The following is a 19,004-nucleotide window of genomic DNA, read 5'->3' as shown; positions in this document are numbered from 1 at the left end:
GATGAGGCTGAAATAAACTCTTGTTCTCGCTGTGTTTCCTCTCTCCACCTGTACTCTGCCCTCCTACACCCGACCCAGCACCACCTTCCTGTTTATACAGTTACAGACAAGAGGCCTGTGGAAGGGGACCAGGGATAAACGCCAAGTACACACACCATACACACACACACACCATCTACACACACACACACACACACACACACACCATCTAAACACACACACACACTTACTTACACACAAAAAAAAATTATGAGTAAAATTAAAAAAGTTTTGCTACTTTCTGCATTTACTTTTTTAAAGTAAATTTAATTTCAGATCAATTTAAGTAACTTCAACTCGGTTTCAAGAGTTAAATATTTCATAGAGTAAATAAGTGAACTGAACTTCAGTCAATCCTTTCTTTTAGTAAACTTTACTTCATATATTTCTATTTCTTTCCACCAAGACTCCAGTAAAGTGTAGAAAACCCATATTTCTACCTAATTCAGGTATCAGTAGTATTTCTACTTCATTACTCAACAGCTCTGTAAGCAGTTTAATGGTAGAGAAGGTTAAAGAGTATTTACCCTGCAGGATGGCAGGAGCTCTGCAGGTAAAGGTACACTGTTTTCCGAACGTCGTGCCCCAGGGGCAGGAGAAGGAGGAGAAGTAGACGTGGGACTCGTTGGGAACGCCGCAGTCTACAGGCTGGCAGGTGATCATCCGATCCCAAACACCGCTCTCACACACCAGATCCACCTCTCTCTGATAATAACAGATAAACAGGTCTAAAAAAATCAGGCACTAAAGATGCAAATATGTTACCTAGCTAACAGTAGTGTGTGGTGTGGTGCAGTGGATAACATCACCACCTGCCAGTGAGCTAGCATACCATACCATGGGAAACTGGGGTTTGGCTGATTTTAGCTGACTCCACTCTCAATTCAAATTTGAAAAATGTGATAGAGTAAGTGTACTTACACATGTGTAACAGTGTGTGTACTTACACATGTGTAATAGTGTGTGTGATTAGTTGAGTATAAACCTATCCAACAGCTATTGTCTAGTATGTAATTAGGGCTGTAATTATTACTTATGTAAGTACACACACCCTGGTACACATGTGTACTTACACAAGTCAGAATTAACCTTAATACACATGTGTACTTACACAACCTGTACCTCTGTAGTTAATCTGTAACAATGTGTACTTCATCAGTAGTTACACTGTAGTTACCGTGTAACTACATAGTAATTAGTGACAGTTATTATAAAGTGGGACTGTAATATTTAATGGCTTTCCATTAGAAGTGTGTTTTACTGCTAATAATTAGGCAATACATTTTATTTACTAACCAAATATATATATATATATTACAGTAAGGTTAATTAAACAGTAAATTAACCTGTAGTAACCTTTAGTAACTCACCTGCTGAGGCTGAAGTCCTGAGCCGCTCAGCACACTGAGAGTGTATCCTCGATGGCAGGAAACAGAGCAGTGTGTGGGGTGTGTGTCGGGAGTACAGTTAACAAACGCATGATCCACCTTCACAGCACTGCACGAGTCCATGGTACAGGGTCTGCGTACACACCTGATACACACACACACACACACACACACAATACACACACACCACACACACACACACACACAACACAACAGGTTAGCTTTCCTAGCTTTTCCTTCCATCGCTTACAAACATCAATTCAAGAATCTTTCCTGCAGAATTCAGACCAAATTAAAAACCTCTGGAATATAATCAAGAGGAAGATGGATGATCACAAACCATCAAACCACCAAACTGAACTGCTTGAATTTTTACACCAGGAGTAAAGCAGCATAAAGTTATCCAAAAGCAGTGTGTAAGACTGGTGGAGGAGGAGAACATGATGCCAAGATGCATGAAAAAAAAAACTGTGATTAAAAACCAGGATTATTCCACCAAATATTGATTTCTGAACTCTTAAATACTCTTTATGAATATAAACATTTTACTCAAATCATACCTCCTAATTAAAAACTATAGTGGAGCTGCATATGTGTATCTGTGTGGGTTAGAAATGTTTAGGACTATATAACGTCTACAGTTTATGGTAACTTTCATTTTGACTGTATTTCTATTGACAAGCTATGTGTGAGGTATAATCTAGGTATTATATTATATATTATATATATGCAGTATATATGCAGTATAAACATATATATATATATATATATATGTGTGTGTGTGTGTTTGTGAAGGCATGGGAGAGCCCACCCTCAGCGCACCCAGTCAGGGCGAAGGCGCTGAAATGGCAGGACGTACGCAGGGCAACCCCCAGCACCGCCACGTGAACCGTGGAGAAGTTCAGCAGAACCGCGGCCGTTTGGTAAAATGGTAAACTCAGGTTGTGAGTGACGTTCACCACCAGGGGGTTACGCTGACACGACAGCTCGTAGGTACCTGCAGATAAAGACACACATACACATTAGAATATAAAAAACTATATATAAATATATATATATATATATATTTATATTGCATGTAGCTCAATAAATATTACCCGTATCAGGTCCAAAAACAGCACCGCAATCCCACACTTTCTACTGGGTGCAGCTACTGTATTTTTGTGAGAATATGATGAGTATAATGTATTTACTGTGTGATTTTAAGGTTTTAGTTTTTATACCGAGTGTGTGGTTGAGGCCGTTGGTGTCACAGAGCTGTATATGGACTGTTTTCCTGCAGTTTTCTCCGTGCATTCCCCCGTCGTACGCCAGGTAAATGAGGACTGAAGCTGCTATTCCAGGTCTTTCAAACTCCACCTTCAAAAAACACACACAACTACATCAGCTCACTCAGACTCAGGGTTATTAATCCACACTGTTTCTATAATCTCTCTTTAATTCCAGTCGTACCCTCAGCCACGCCGGCTGGCCGTGCTCGTGGTGGGGGTGGGGGTTGAGGTGGGCGGAGTAAGGGACCCACGCCTCCCGGCTCAGAGCATCGTTCATCTCTACGTACTGAGACCTGCACATCTGACAAATAAAAAATAACAATAAAAAACAGAGAATTGATTATATAAAATATATATACATCAAATATAAGATCTGAGCCAAAATATGGTTTGCACAAATTTTCTCATCAGCCTAGGATCATTAGGATGCCCCTATAACTTTCAAAATGTGAAGTCAGACTCCTCCTTTTTTTGAGCTGCTGCTGATGCTGTAGCATTGCTGAGTAGCATCACAGTGCTAACGCTCGGAGGAAAGCGCAGCGACTCTGGTGGTTCTGATACATCAGCTCACAGATGCAGCCTTGTGCTGATCCACATCACACTAGGAGTGATGAGGGGAAAGAGAGAGCGCCATCTACTGTACTGTACCCACCCAGAGAGAGAGAGCAAGGACAACTGTGCTCTCTCGGGGCTCCGGCAGCTGATGGCAAGTTGCATAGCCGGGATTCGAACCGGCGATCCCCCGATTCCGATCATAGAGATCATAGTGGCAGTTTATATATAATGAACATTGGGCTGGGTTACAGGGTGGTGTGCAGGTGTACAGTACCTGACTGAGATCAGGCATCCCTGTAGCAGCGAGAGCAGAGCAGTGCTGGTCCTGATGGGAGGCCGTGGCGCTGGAAGCCCATTGGTCAATGAAACCCTCAGGGGTGAAGAACCCACAGTCTCTTACACTGGATCCTCTCTCAAACTCCTCACACACTCCATCACCCTCGAATATATAACATCGACTCGGCCGACCTGAAGGAGAGGGAACACCAGTAACACCAGTACATTTCACACCGTCTAATGCTCACTGCTTTCCATAAACAACAAGTAAAGCTTTAGCAAAGATACTTGGAAAAGAGTGAAAAGAAAATCGTGAAGTGACCTACAAAAAGAATGGCAAATGGTGTTTTTGGTGAGAAATGAAGGCAAAGAACAGTTCGAAACTCAAACTGAAAATGATGCAATTTTATGCAAAAAAAAAAAAAACCTTTATCAATCAGAAGGGTTATTTGTTGAAGCTCAACTGACTGGGATCACTGATTTCTAATTTTTAGTTTCTAAGCCTCATCAGAAACCCTATGGTTGTTTTAAATGAGTTTTTAAATAAGTTTTTCTCTTGTTTTATTTATTTTATTTATTTATTTTTTTATGCTTAGGTGTTCATTTTGATTCCTATGTTCTTAGTTCATTATTATTATTCGTTTTATTGATTCTTATCGTTTTACTTCACTTTTAAAAATTTTGATTCTTATTATATCTAATTAAATGTTTTTAATCCCTTTTAAACTTTAAACTGTTTTTTTACAGAGTGAAAATAAAGGTTGGTTGATTGACTGATTGATTGATTGATTGACTGATTGATTGACTGATTGAATCATGAAAGCGTTAAGCCGTCGAGGTTCAGCTGGTGGGGTGATGTCAGGCGGTAGGAACGCCGGAGCTGAATCACTTTAATAAGGTGGAGGTGTGACAGTAGTTGGGGTTGGGGGGGGCAGGGGTGAGGAGGAATTTGCACGAGGAATTTGCATGTAATAGGGGGTGGATTCACAAACAGCAGGAGCGTGGAAATGACATCAGAGCGCAGTCTGAGCCGGTCTCCAGCCGCTCTGAGGTATGAGGATGAATCACTGATGAGGTGATCAATGGGCTCCACTCTTCAAAGCCAGAGTGTCTGAAACCGACTGCAGCGCCAAATTAACAATACATTAGAAATACATCAGCCACGGAGCTCAGGCCTTTACTCACGCCACATTACGACTAACCGAGACTCCTGGAGCCATTTCACAGCTTTTCTCCTCAGATATAGACCTAAAACAATTAAACACCAGTTCAAAATCATCATGAGTTTATCTGGTTTTAAACTTTATAGGTTTATGTTTGAGTTAAGTGAAGATTGGAGTTTTATTCCATAAACTACAGACAATGTTTCTCCCAAATTCCAAGTAAAAATACTGTTATTTGGAGCATTTATTGCAGAAAATAAATGAGAACATTTGAGAAATGGTCATTATAAGAAAAATGATGCAACACGTTCATAATCATTTAGAAACAATAATACTAATGTTTTAACACAGGAAGACTTGAGTGATCAATATTTTGTGGATAAATATAAATAATCCTGATTTGTATTCACAGCTTTCATGTGTCCTCGCATGGTCTCCTCCACCAGTCTTACACACTGCTTTTGGGTAAAAATTCAAGCTCAAGATCAGCTTTGATTGAAGGCTTGTAACCACCCATCTTCCACTTGAGAACATTCGGCTACTACAGTGACCTACAAAAAGAATGGCAAATCGCATCTGGAGATAAACGCAGTGAAAGAACAGTTTAAAACTTAAACTAAAAGTCATGTAATGCTGGAAAAAAGCAAAGATGGAGATGTTTTACTCATTAAATGACTTTTAAACCCTAAACTCTCAGTTGTCAATGTATGTTAATATTATTATTTGCCATTAACGTTGCCTTGTTTGTCCCAGTTGAAGAGAACTCAAGCCTTAACCTTTGTCAACTGTTTTCAGCCAATAGGGTTTTAAAACTCTCTCTCTCTCTCTTTTCAAAGGCATAAACCTGGATATAGAGAGAAATTAAACCTTTTTAATGTATTTCACAATGTAACACTGAACAGTCATTAACTTTTATTACGTAAATCTGACAAATCAACTGTATTTTATCACAATAACACAATAAAAACTGATTGAGTTTCACTTCAATGAAATAAATCTGAGTAAAATCCAATTTATTTGAGTTATATATTAAGGTAAATGACACAGAATACATCATTTCCACTTTTAACATCACCACATTTAAAATAAGAGAAAAAGAGAAACTGAAAAAAGAGAAATTTGGCAAAACACATGTAAACACAACGATAGCCACGACTAATCCAGGCTAACACAGGCTGACTCACAGGCTGATCTCTGCGCCAGCAGATCTGGGTGATTTTGAAGCTCTGATTTAAAGGTCATTTAAGGAAAGCTCTGCCTGATGTGGAGCAGTTTCTTCAACAGCATTAAAAACAAGTTACGATTTCCTTTACTGAAAAGCGAGACTGAAAATGGCAATTTTATTTTATATATAATTAGAGAATCAACAATTTTAGCCTTTATTAAGCAAAAATACCAACAAATGAACAAGAAAAAACACATACAGGACAAAACTTCTGCACAAAATCACATTTCTAGAAGAGGTAAGCACCCAAGGTGAAGACTATACATGAATAGTATAAGTGAGGGCTGGGAAGACACGCCCATTATGCAAATAATTAAAGCCAGAAATAATAGAGAAGATGTATTTTTTGCGAGATGTAGTAAGAAATGGTAAATAAACTTTTCTATACTTTTTGTTGGTCTTGGCTGTTCAATATAGGTAATATTTACACGTCGACGACTGGGAGTCAATGCATGTATTCCTGCGTGGTGCAGCTGTCTGCCAACAGTGCTGGCACTAACAGGATGACTCATGCAGGGCATCACTGCTCACTAAATCTAATCTTCTAATTTGGCGGTTGGGTTGCTTTTTATTTATGAAAACTATGTCAAAAAATACAGTGGCTTGCAAAAGTATTCATACCTCTTGAACTTTTCCAAATTTGGTCACCTTACAACCACAAACTTAAACGTATTTTATTGTATTTTAAGTATTAGACAACACAAAGTATTGCGTAAGTGTGAAGTGGAACGAGCAGTAAACTCCCACAAAAAAAAAAGAAAGAGAACTACGTGTCCTTAAAACTTTTGTCTGCAGTATTGAATCATTTTATATAGATCAGACATTTATAAATTCAGATTTTGCTCAGTTGCTTCATATGAACCCATTAATTCTGCGCCCACTTCAGGTTTGTATTCGCCTCTCAAGAGATTCTCTGGTTTGGCATCGCTAGTTCTCGTGTGTGTTTAGTTCTGGCGTGTTCTCGTGATAAAGGTGTTTTTGGAGAGTAACCCGGTGATTTGACGATTTCCCAAAGAGAGAAATGTAGTAATAAGTGACTCAACAACTAAACACAGTCGTGTAGTGTGAACCAGGCATAATGAAAGCTGGTAATCATTATTTGAGTCGGTGCCAGGGGGCGCTCGAGCGCGACTCACCCGCACAGTTGAAGCCCGGCTCAATGCGGCATTTTTTGGAGCAGCCGTCTCCATCCAGCAGATTCCCGTCGTCACATTCCTCGTTCCTGTGGGGGGGAATTCAGAGAGAAGCCAAGGGTTACCCTGCGGAAAATATTACCATAACAACTGCTCAGTACAGTACACACACACACACACACTGCCAAACAAACACACACACACAGACACACACCCAAACTTTCTGTTTAAAAATAAAGCACTAGAAAAGAAAACTAAGCTATAAATCTTAATTACACTCACTGTCAAAATAGTAGTTTCACCCAGAAGGAAGTGTGGGATTGTAATTCTATTCAGAAGGATCAATAAATAATAATATCACCAACATTTTTGAATATGGTAACGATATTATACAATATTATACCCTGAAATATGGAGCCATATCAAACACCCCTAATTATTATCACATCAGGGTGCTACATTTTTTTTACTGTTTTTAGCAACAAAAGAAAAATTAACACTGTTCTCCCATTATTCCCATCATATATCTACTAGAGACATATATCTGTCCAGTAAAACTTATTATTATTAGTATTATGACATTCTGAATCATTTACTTCTGTTACCGTAAATCTGATAAAATTCTTGTATTTTTTAATATCTCAGTTAAAAGGGGGTGTGACATATCATATCATATTGTATGAAATAATAACATTTAATTGTCATTTTGTTGCATTTTGTGCATTCTTGAAATCTCTTTTTTTAATACAGTGTTTTGTTGTGTCACGAAGAGTATCATTATCTCAAAAATACCATGAAATATCACGAAATTATTTTAAACTGAGTTGCAGCTATTGCACTGAGGTTAAAAGGTTTATAAGTGGAGTTTAAAGCGTTAAAACATTATGTCTGAAGTACTGAAATGGTTGATATTGTTTTATATTAAGGATTAAAGCATATATTTCAGTATAAAAGTGATCAGACATTTATTTTATAACTGTAAAACTGTGATTTTGCTCAGTTGCTTTATATGAACCCATTCATTCTACGCTCACTTCAGGTTTGTATTCACCTCTGTAGAGATTCTCTGGTTTGGCATGACTAATTCTCGTATGTTTAGTTCGGGCTTGTTCTCGTGACCCTTATTTTAGAATAAGCTAATCCGACATATTTTATAGGACATTATTTTATAACAGTAGTGTTATTTTACCCCTGCTGCTGGCCGTCTCCACAGTAATGCTCTCCGTGGGTGTAGACCAGCGGTGGAGAAAGTTCACTCAGCACACCGTCCACCTCCACCTGAATCCTGTACTCATACCTCTCTCCTCGCCCAACATCACTGTAAAGAGTTCAGAACAAACACACACACACACACACACACACACACACACACAGGCAAACATCACCTCAATTAAATAAACATCATCTACCAAATACACTAGTAAATAGTTTTGTAATACACAGCAAAACTGTAGAGTTGATTTTCTTTCTGAAAGTGTGATTTTAGCTCATCAGGATTTAGATATTGTTCAGTGTTGGAGTTATTTGACAGAGTTGAATATTTCAGTATAAAATAAACCAAGATTATAATCCCAATACACTCCATAGAGATTTATTTAAATCCTGTCCACTTATTTTACTTATTTAGTCAGAGACTTTAAGGCATTGTTGCCATACCTTTACCCAATTAACCCCCACAAAAACACAGAATCTACTCAATACTATTGAAGAAACAATTTGCACTCAATTTCTTTAATATGTTAAAAAACTCTTTTAAAAAATCTTTAAAAAAGTTAAACGAGTGCTGGATGTTAATCTACACAGATTTCTCTACTGAAAACTCCTGTTTATTTGGGTGAGTAATGCACTTCTGTTTATTTACAGTAAGCTTATAATTACAGTATTTTTTGGGGTGAGCGCTAGCTGCGGTTAGCAGCATAGCCAGTCCCGGATAGCAGTGCTAACTCCCTTAAACTCTGTACTTCAGCATTATAAGTGTCTTTACTGCTCCTTAATACCTGACAGGTAGAATTCATACATAAGGAGCACCGGATTATAAGGAGCTCTGATGATTTTTGGGAAAATTGAAAAATACACACTATTGTATTCGCCATGAAGACACTAAACTATTATCTTCTACATTAATGCTAATAAACGCATCAATGCATTTTGACGTCCTTACTGGTTTATATTTATATACACCATTTATATGGTTCTACAGCTCTGCTGCCACTCTCTACACTCTACTTTCACAGCTTTATTTATCTGGCAGCAGAAGCCTGTTCTAAACTTGTATCTGAGCAGGATTGACCTCATGATGGCATAGGTTTCACAGTGTTCTGCACTGTTCTGAAGTATCGACCGGTTTCAGGACTCAGGGTCTATAAAAAGAGCCCCCTGCCCCTCCAACGCCAGGGTTTGTTTGATTTCAGCCACTTTTCCGGCCGGTAGGAAGGGATGCCTGAGCGGGCAGAGCATCATCTGCTCTCTCCATCGGCTCCGGTTACCCCTCTACAAATTGCCCTCATTAATTATGGATCGGTTTCAGGGCCGGAGAGGACGAGATGTCTCTCGGTCCCCAGTGGATTCTGTGTTACTGATCAGATTGAAGTTACTGCAGGATGGAGGATTGGTGCATCCTTCAGTTTAGACATGAGGGTTACAGTATTTACCTGTAAAGCTCTGGCAGGAGGGCGGGGTTTAGGTGCTGTAATAAAAATGCTGATTGGGTAAAAAGAGGGAACTCATCAATATGTTTATCAGGTATGATTAGCAGCATCAGGCCTGTAAATAGCAGCAGTTTTTTTTTTTTTTGCAGACCTCTTGGTGGCAGTGCAGCATCTGCCAAACAGACCAGAATGTCTGTTACTAGAGCCAAACACGGGACAAACAAGCGCAGATACAATAAAAATTGATTATAAAATGATAATTTTAACAGATAAGAGTAGTCAATAGCAGGCAGAGCAAGAAGGAACAAGAGCAGTATAAATATACATCATACCAGAATGATACAGACAGGAGGTCAAACAGAGGTAATCCAAAACTGAGCAAGAGAGGGCAAGGCAAAGGGATAGTCAATAAACTAAACTGGGTCAGTACCAAAAGAAGCTAACAAACAAAGGGCTAAGCTACAGAGTAGTCAAAAAGGGCAAAAAAGGTCATATAGGTTTAATACCGGGCAAAGACTGAGTGAATGTAAGCACTTTTTATAGTGCAGAGTGCAGGTGTGTGCAATCAGTAGGACGGCGAAGCGGAACGTGACGAGTCATGTGATCCAGCATGTCCGGAGAGTTCAGTGCAGGCGTATCATGGGAAATAGAGTTAGCATTAGAGTCCGTGGCAGGCAGACAGACAGTGACAGGACTGACAACTGTAGATAAATATAGATATATTCCTACAATCTGACACTATTTATATAACGCAGGTGAAAGGTGTGAAAGTAGACTGCTGGCTTGGTGTAAGATAGCAATGAGCATCGTGACGCACCTTGTGCAGGATGTAAGATAAAGTGCTTAAAAATATTAAAAAAGTAGAATAAACTCAATACTAAAAATACTGTTTAATAACTGTTTACTTTCACTTTGTGTAAATAGGTCAATAGTTTAAGGGAAGGTAAAAGTCTAATAACTAATTCAGGATAAAATTCAACATTCACTATCATCCTGTAATAAATATAATGATGAAACCTCCAAATTTTCTCAGAGAAAGAGAAAGAGAGAGAGAGAGAGAGGAAGCGATCACACGACACCTGCAAACAGCTTCAGGTGTTTACTGTTTTTACTGGTAAAATGGTCACATTTGGTTTCTATTCCAGACTTTCACTCTCTCATACTTTCTTTCTCTCTTTCTCTCTCTTTCTCTCTCTCTTTCTATCTTCCTCATCCATGCTTCCTTCCTCCCTCTCCACATAACTCTATTCCCTTCGGTTTTTCCATCTTTTTGCACTTACAGGGCTGGTGGAAGAAACTTTTTCTGGAGATGAAACAGATTTCGCTTCGCGCCATTAATGCCTGAACATTTTGACCTATTGCGAGCACTCGAGGAGAAATAAACCAGAACTCTGTGGACATCTTCAGACTAAAACGGGCAGATGAAAATGTGACGTACATTGGGGAGCACTGGGACATTAATTAATTAGCACGCTAAGTGACATTATTGGGAAAACAACTGTCAGCGGAGGGGTCCTCATGCGCTATCAGCAGAAAGTTATGATATCATTTGGTTCTGATTCAAACTGTAAGAAGACGGAACAAAATTGCTAATAAAAGCACGATAACTATAAATGATAATGCTGGCTATCAACTATCTATCATTTTACATTTACAGTTTAAACAGTACTTTGTTAACTTCACACTTATTCATGACTTTACAACCTTACCATATGATGAACGTATCAACCTATAAGTAATTGCACCCAGAAGGAATATAAACCAATGATAATTAAACCTGAAATTAAACGTCAAGGTTTCAAAAGTCTGCAGCAACAGTGTTGTACCAAAATGTCATGGAGTGGCAGAGTTTCACTATCACTGTTTATTGAAAGATTTTATCAAAAGAGTTAAAGAGGAGGACAAAATAGGATCTGTTTGGTTATAAAATAAACATTCCGCCAGTTAAAATAGTTCCATTGCTACTCTGTTTGTTTGTAGCTGTGCTCTTTGGCTTGTAAGCGCTGCATCATTGGTTGCTAGGTAACCTGTATGTGGCGAAGTAATACATGGAGAGCTTCAATTAGTTACAGTGCATTACCGGCTGATAATGATACTCATAGAAGGCCTCTCAGCCTATCACAATGCAGGGTCGGAATTAACTAGAGTGGTATAACTATAAATATTACCTATATTAGCCTAAATTTATATTATTTTTTGTTCTTGATAACTTTTATCCTCTGTCTCGGTGCAGAATTTATTTTTTTGATGATGAATGCATTATCCTAAATACTAAAAGGCCAATATCCTAAAAGCTTAAAACAAGACCTCCAACACCTCAAACAAACTCTTTTTAAATGTTTTAGTGAATATTGAATGGGGTTTTTAACCTATAAAGTCAAATGATATATTGTCTAGGCTCTAATTATAATAAAAATCTGACTCACCTGATTAAACACGCACAGTGTAAGTGGGTTTAAGTAGGTAAAATATATTTTAGTATTGTAGATACATTAAGGCTGGTACCTGTCCGTGTATGTGTTCTGTTTGAGGATGACAGGACTCCAGTCCTCCCTGATGGCGGGTTCTCTCAGGACGCGGTACAGCAGAGGCCGGCAGCGCGAGCAGAGCGGGTTCTGGGGTCGAGACGTCAGCAGGGCGGCGTCGATCTCCAGCTTCTTATCAAAAGTGCACATTTTGATGGCTTTCACCTTCTTGTTGGTGTTCACCCTCAGAGTCAGCGGAACGTCACAGAAGACCTGCTGAGGACCAGCGTGAAGAGACTCGCCCGTTTCCAGGATGAATTCCAGGTTAGAGATGGCTTGACTGTCTGTGAGCAAGTGGAGCAATTTCACCACACAACATCTCACAACATCTCGCAATATCTCACCACATGTCTCACAACCCCTGTGTTAATTATAAAGCGCTGTCCTTATGGGGACCTGATTTTTGGTTTGAGATAGCTTGACTATTTGTGAGCAAGAGGAGCAATGTCATTATACAACATCTCATAACATCTCACCACACATCTCACAACATCTCACCACACATTTCACAATATCTCACAACATTTTACAATATCTTACCACACATCTCACCACACATCTCACAATATCTCACAACATCTCAGAACTTCTTACCATATAGCTCATCACACATCTCACAACACATCATCTTATCACACATCTCACATCTCACAACATCTCACAATATCTCACAGCATATCCAAACTTCTTAACACACATCTCAAAACATCTCACCACACAACATCTCACAACACATCTCACAACTCATCTCATCTCATTACACCACACAATATCTCACAAAATCTCACCACACATCTCACAACATATCACCACACAACATCTTACAACATATCACCACATGACATCTCACTATAAATCTCATTACAAATCTCACAACACAATTCGCATCACACATCTCACAACATCTCACAACATCTCACCACACAATATCTCACTTTATGAATTAGATGTGACTGTTGTTAAACATATTTTTACTGATTGTGATTGTGTGCTGGCTGCAGGACTCACTGGTGGAGATGTAGGTGATCCAGATGGTTATGGTGTCTGGGATCACTGGGTGCTGGAAGTAGAGCTGGAGAACACAGCCCTCAGTCTGGGGACAGGGGGAGGTCATATTGGCCTCATAGAGGCTGAACTCGGGGCTCCAGGTTCGCATGCTGGGCTCACATACCTGGTACACATCTGGAGCACCTGAACACACACACAGAAACACATAGAAACAAATACTGACTGGTAGACACCTGATTTTTGGTCCCCATAAAGCAATAGGTCCCCATGACGTAGGTGTGTAAACAGAGTATTGTTCCAGTAATGTAAAGAATACCAACACTGACACACATTTGCATTTTATGAAGGAATTCCATGTATAGGGTTTGCCACTGAACTACACATTGTGCCTGTAATTTTACTTCATTTTTTAAAGATTTTGGGATTAAACAGATTTCAAAGACTTTATAAGCATGGTTTGCCCTTGCATATAACTGTAGTTTATGATTAAAATGTGTATTACTTGTCTAATAACATTTTATACTAAAGATGCATTAATTAGCAGTATTCATAGCAGAAGGTGGAATTAGTCATTACAATTTTTGTAACTTCATTATCATTTACAACATTCTGTATTTATGCATAGAAATTAAATAATGTTTGATAATGTCTTAACTAGTGCCAATTAATAATTAGTTGAGACATTACTTAATCATTTATCTGTGCATATACGTACTGTTATTTGTGACCCTTATTGTAAAAAGATAACTCTAAACCTTTTTTAACACAGTCATTACAATTCATGATAATGAATTTATAATACTCATATTTATTATAAAACATTCATAATATACAAGGAAAGCGTTAAACAGCAGAGCCTGACTAACTGTGTCTTTTATTACTTGACGTCTGGTGAGTTAGGAAGAGACTGTCATGTCATTTGAAGATGGAAGCAGGAATTGGAGAGAAAACAGAGAGAGAGAGAAAAAAAAGAGAAAGAGAGAGAGAGAAAGAGAGAAATAAAAAGATGGAGGAGTAAGAGAGTCTGAGAAAAAAACACATGTCCTGGCAGAAGATGTGAGGGACACTTCCCCGGGCCTCAATCAACCCAAAGGCCAGGTGCAACTTGGCACAGGAGAGAGATTGGCGCCTTAATTGGGACGGACAGGACCCCGAAAAATAATTTATAATAAGTGGGAGTTAAAGTCCGCATCGGCCTGGAGTGCAGGAGCGACACAGGCTAAAAAAGAGAGAGAGAGAGAGAGAGAGAGAGAGAGAGAGAGAGAGAAAGAGAGAGGTAAAGAAAAAGATATAGAGCTCTCATTGTAAAACACCTCCAGTAGCTTCAGCCTGAATATCCTTATTGCACGTCCAAAAACACACATCCATAATCAATAAATAACCACTGATCAATACACTTTTCCATTTCAAATGCAGTTATCAACACCCCATTGCTATGTAAAATTTGGAAAACGACCCAACCTGCATGTGCCAACACACCAGTTGCTGAGTTTAATATCGCAAACGACCCAAGCCAAATGTGCCAACACCCCGGTTGCTGAGTATAATATGGGAAAGGACCCAATCTGCATGTGCCAACACCCCGGTTTCTAAGTATAATATAAGAAACGATCCGACCTGCATGTGCCAACACCCCAAATGCTGAGTATAATATGGAAAACAACCCAAGACAAATGTGCCAACACCCCAGATATAATATGGGGTTGGCCCCACACCCTGGTTGGTAAATATAATACAGGAAATGACCCAACCTGCTGAGTATAGTACAGGAAATGACCCAACCTGCTGAGTATAGTACAGGAAATGACCCAAGGTGCGGGTGCCAAAACCCCGGTTGCTGAGTATAATACAGGAAACAATCCAAGCCAAATGTGCCAACACATTGCCGATGCTGTCACATATCAGCCAATCTCAGGCCAGTTCAATTATACTACCTGGGCTTATCTTGTAGCTTTACAACCAGACAATCAGCCAGTCAGACAGACAGATAGACAGCTGGACAGACAGACAGCAGCCTGCAGTCACTGCAGCTCCTTTGCGCCCAGCGTGGTCTCACATGTGTGGATGTGTGCTGGGTAAACCGCGGCAGGCCAAGGCAAACCATAAAACTCAATTGGTCAGATAAACAGAGCGCGGCCTCCACGCAGGCTGGAATTAATGGCTGTATCAGATGTGGCGCAGAGCCCCCGTGGGGAGAAGAGCAGCAGCGAGATCTGTGTTCCTGTCATCCTTCCTTCTTTTAGCAGCTTTAACCATCTCGCCGCTCCCCACAGCTGTACCTCAGGACATTCTCCACACAGAGACAGAGAGACAGAGAGAGGACGCTCTGCTGATGCAGAAACCATGACCAAATTAAAAACACATCACTAATTTATCATTTATCCTTCAGTACGCTGTTCTCCATCCTTTACTTTAGTTTCTGTACACAAACACAGATAAAAGAATGAGAGAATCTGGAGAAATCTGTGTGTCACTGAAGACTGACAGTCAGTACTCTGGTGATCTGCAGGCCCTCAGGTAGCACTGCATTAATTACAGGCTGAACTGATTCTGTACTGGAAATCAGGATAAAGCTGGATCATGCAGAGAAAAAGACATATGTAAAGACTAAACTTATTATATTAATGCATTGCAATGCACCAGAGTACTGACTATCAGCCTTCAGTCCTTTACACACAGCGATTTCTCCAGATTCTTTGAATCTTTTAATGATATTACGGGCTTCAGATGGTTGAATATACAAAATCTTCACCTTTTTTTACCATGAGAAAAAACATTTTTGGACAGAACATCCACTGGACAATCTTACTGACTGTTCAGCAGCCTGACGGCTTGAGGAAAGAAACTGTTTTGGAACTGACCAGTTCTGATAAAATAGACTTTCTGACACTGATCTAAAAATTTCAGGTGCAGCTTGTGTAAGATTGGCAAAGCTTAGTCTTTATTTGCTTCTAAAAAAAAGTCTACCTCTATTTATTTAAATGCTCTTTTTATGCTTTTTATGCAACTTTCTAAATCTTTCTACAAAGTTTTCACAAATTAAATGTAAATGAAGAACGTCTCAGTTTTAATGTATGATATGTTTTAATTTTATGCTCTACTGTCAATAAAATATGGGTTTATGATATGATATAATATAAGAGGAGATTTTCTCTTTTTATACATAAATCTATATGACATGCATAAGTAATTATGTAATCATGATTTTTTTTCTTATCTATCTAAAACTAGATTAGAGTTGTAGTTGTGTAGTATTTTAAAAAGTCGCCCTCTGAGCAGGATATATGTGTGATGTTTTAATTGGAGCGCACCGGTTCTTTTGAAGCGATCAAAAGAACGGTTTACTACCGCATTATCACAAGCCTTAATTCACCTTACCTAAACAGCGCTGTCACTTTAGTTTAAAAGCCTTTCTGATGTGATGAACTGACTGACAAAATAATTCACTTTTAGTAGTCACCATGTGGTTTATCGCTCGTCTAAAAATAAAGCAAAAACAATAGATTATGTTTGATTTATTGCGGAGCAGAGGCAGCGCCGCTAAAGCCCCCTCGCCCATATCTCAGCGCTTTTGTTATCGTTTCAGGTTTTTTTTTTTCATCTTCAGAAATTAATGTCTCATATCTCATCAATCTGTTTTTCCAAACAAAGCGCGCATCCAAAAATCACTCGCCACCAAGCGTAAACGGATGATTTTACCTTTCACCTTTTTTTAGGCAGAGGATTTCCACAGATCTGCCTCCATGTTTCAGAGCACAGCTTATCCCCGACATGTCAGCGAGTGGGCAGACCCACCACTTAAGAAAACCCTGATTGGAATAATCGGTAACATCTGTTACGCCAGGAATAAAGCTAAAACGCGGTGCAGGATACACATAGCTTTCTGGAAGCGTCCCAATATTACCAAAACCTGAAGCCGAGCCAAGACCTTATTTTTTTCTTTCTGACGGCAAAGACAAGAGAGTTCTTTATCCCAGCAATTATTATTTAATGATTTATCCCTTACATTTTTCCAGATTTCCAGATTCAGGTTCTTTTGTGCACCTGGAGAGAGAGTGGAGGATCCTCCTCAGAACCGATCCGGCCGGAGCAGAGTGACCCGAACCCGGCAGCTGGGCTCTGTCTCCTTAATCAGAGACCTGCGAGCGGTTCTGAAGAGCCCGACTGCGTGATCAAAAACATCAAACGCACAATTGCACAATATGATTCATATGTGATTCATATGTGAGTCAGGATTCAGATATTTTTTTTGGGGTCCCTCGAGATGCGGGACATGAAACAGGACATGATCCTTTGGACCTTCGAATAGAGACGGCTAGCTCACATTAGTACTCAGGGGACTCTGAGTGATTATTAGATTATTCACTGTAAATAATTACTGTGCTGTAATGTAATATTATATTATAACAGCTATTACAGTACATGTACTGTAATTTATCTTAACAGTGGACTATAGAATATTTGAAATTATTATTATTATAACTATTTGCGTAATGGGTGGGTGTATCTTGTCGCTGTCCACTAAAAAAAAATGTGTGTCCACATTTTTGTCAATTTTTAGTTTAGAATAGAAATTTTCCTTTAAAAATACCTGAAATAAACTCTTTTTAAATTGATTTTCATTGGAAGTTTTGAAAGAATGTTTTTCCTTTCCTGTAAAATTCCTGTTTTTAAAATTTGGACTTGTTTTTCATTGAACAGTCATGATCTCTTTCTAAAGAAGAATAAACAAACCAACATTCTTTCTGCAAGACTGTATTCATTACTTAAAAAATACAAAAAAATTAAACCAAAGAAAGAAGAAGACGCAGAAATAACTGAAATAAGAATTACTGCTCTCAAGTTCTCAGCAAGCAAGAAGTCAAACTTTACAGTAAAAAAAATGCATGTAACTTGCTCTTATGACCTAAAATATGTGGCCACATAATCAAGCAATATATCAACCAAATATGGCAAAAATGATGAGTTTCTTTGATTTTACCTAACTGAAACCCTCTGGAATATAATCAAGAGGAAGATGGATGATCACAAACCATCAAACCACCAAACTGAACTGCTTGAATTTTTACACCAGGAGTAAAGCAGCATAAAGTTATCCAAAAGCAGTGTGTAAGACTGGTGGAGGAGAACATGATGCCAAGGTGCATGAAAAGAAAAAAAGTTCGGAAAGGTCTTTTTGTGTGATGTACTAAGAAATGGTGAAATATACTGAGAAAAATAGCAAAGAAACTTAATATCAATGCATATTCAAAATTAAAAGAGATTTTAAATGAACTTTAAGTAATTTACTCTTAGTATTTACATCAGTTTGTCACAGTGTGGAGAATATAGATACTATAGATACTATAAATACTTACCCACTGCTTCCTCTGGAGTCCAGTACCCGCTGGTATCGCAGGTATGAGGAGACGTGGCCTCAAAGGCGTACTGGTGAAGCACTCCATGTTCATCACACAACTGGCAATTCACCCCCTCCTCCCTACACACACACACACAACAGTGTTAAACAGTGTATGATCTTCATTATTTATGTAACATTAATGGCATCCGGCAGACAGTCAGTCTTTTGTTAAACAAACAAATGCTAATGCTAAGCTAGCTCAACCAACATTACTATTCTAGTCCTGTACAGCTGGAATCTTTCAGCTGGAAAACAGACAGTTTGAGAAGAGAATAAGATGTGATAAACTGATTAAACTGAAACTGAGAGGGATAATTGATTAATTGATGCTTAATGCTTCATTTAGAATAATGCACAGTATATAAGTAAAGT

At 38.8% G+C, this 19,004-nt stretch overlaps 1 protein-coding gene across 1 annotated transcript in view; it reads right to left on the bottom strand.

The window, feature by feature from the left end:
• Nucleotides 1-19,004, bottom strand: part of pappa2 (pappalysin 2) — a 56,175-nt gene that overhangs the window by 18,055 nt on the left and 19,116 nt on the right. The window contains exons 6-16 of the mRNA XM_049482907.1: nt 18,589-18,710; nt 13,232-13,414; nt 12,204-12,507; nt 8,240-8,368; nt 7,054-7,139; nt 3,528-3,721; nt 2,880-2,999; nt 2,651-2,786; nt 2,250-2,424; nt 1,410-1,572; nt 567-744 (exon numbers count right to left, since the gene is read on the bottom strand). Coding sequence (XP_049338864.1) covers nt 567-744; nt 1,410-1,572; nt 2,250-2,424; nt 2,651-2,786; nt 2,880-2,999; nt 3,528-3,721; nt 7,054-7,139; nt 8,240-8,368; nt 12,204-12,507; nt 13,232-13,414; nt 18,589-18,710 — 1,790 coding nt within the window. The remainder of the gene's footprint in view (nt 1-566; nt 745-1,409; nt 1,573-2,249; nt 2,425-2,650; nt 2,787-2,879; nt 3,000-3,527; nt 3,722-7,053; nt 7,140-8,239; nt 8,369-12,203; nt 12,508-13,231; nt 13,415-18,588; nt 18,711-19,004) is intronic.

The sequence above is a fragment of the Astyanax mexicanus genome, chromosome 8 (assembly GCF_023375975.1).
Source record: "Astyanax mexicanus isolate ESR-SI-001 chromosome 8, AstMex3_surface, whole genome shotgun sequence".
NCBI classification, from domain to species: Eukaryota; Metazoa; Chordata; class Actinopteri; order Characiformes; family Acestrorhamphidae; genus Astyanax; species Astyanax mexicanus.
Note: the sequence above shows the minus strand (reverse complement) of the source record. Positions and strands in the feature narration are given on the sequence as shown.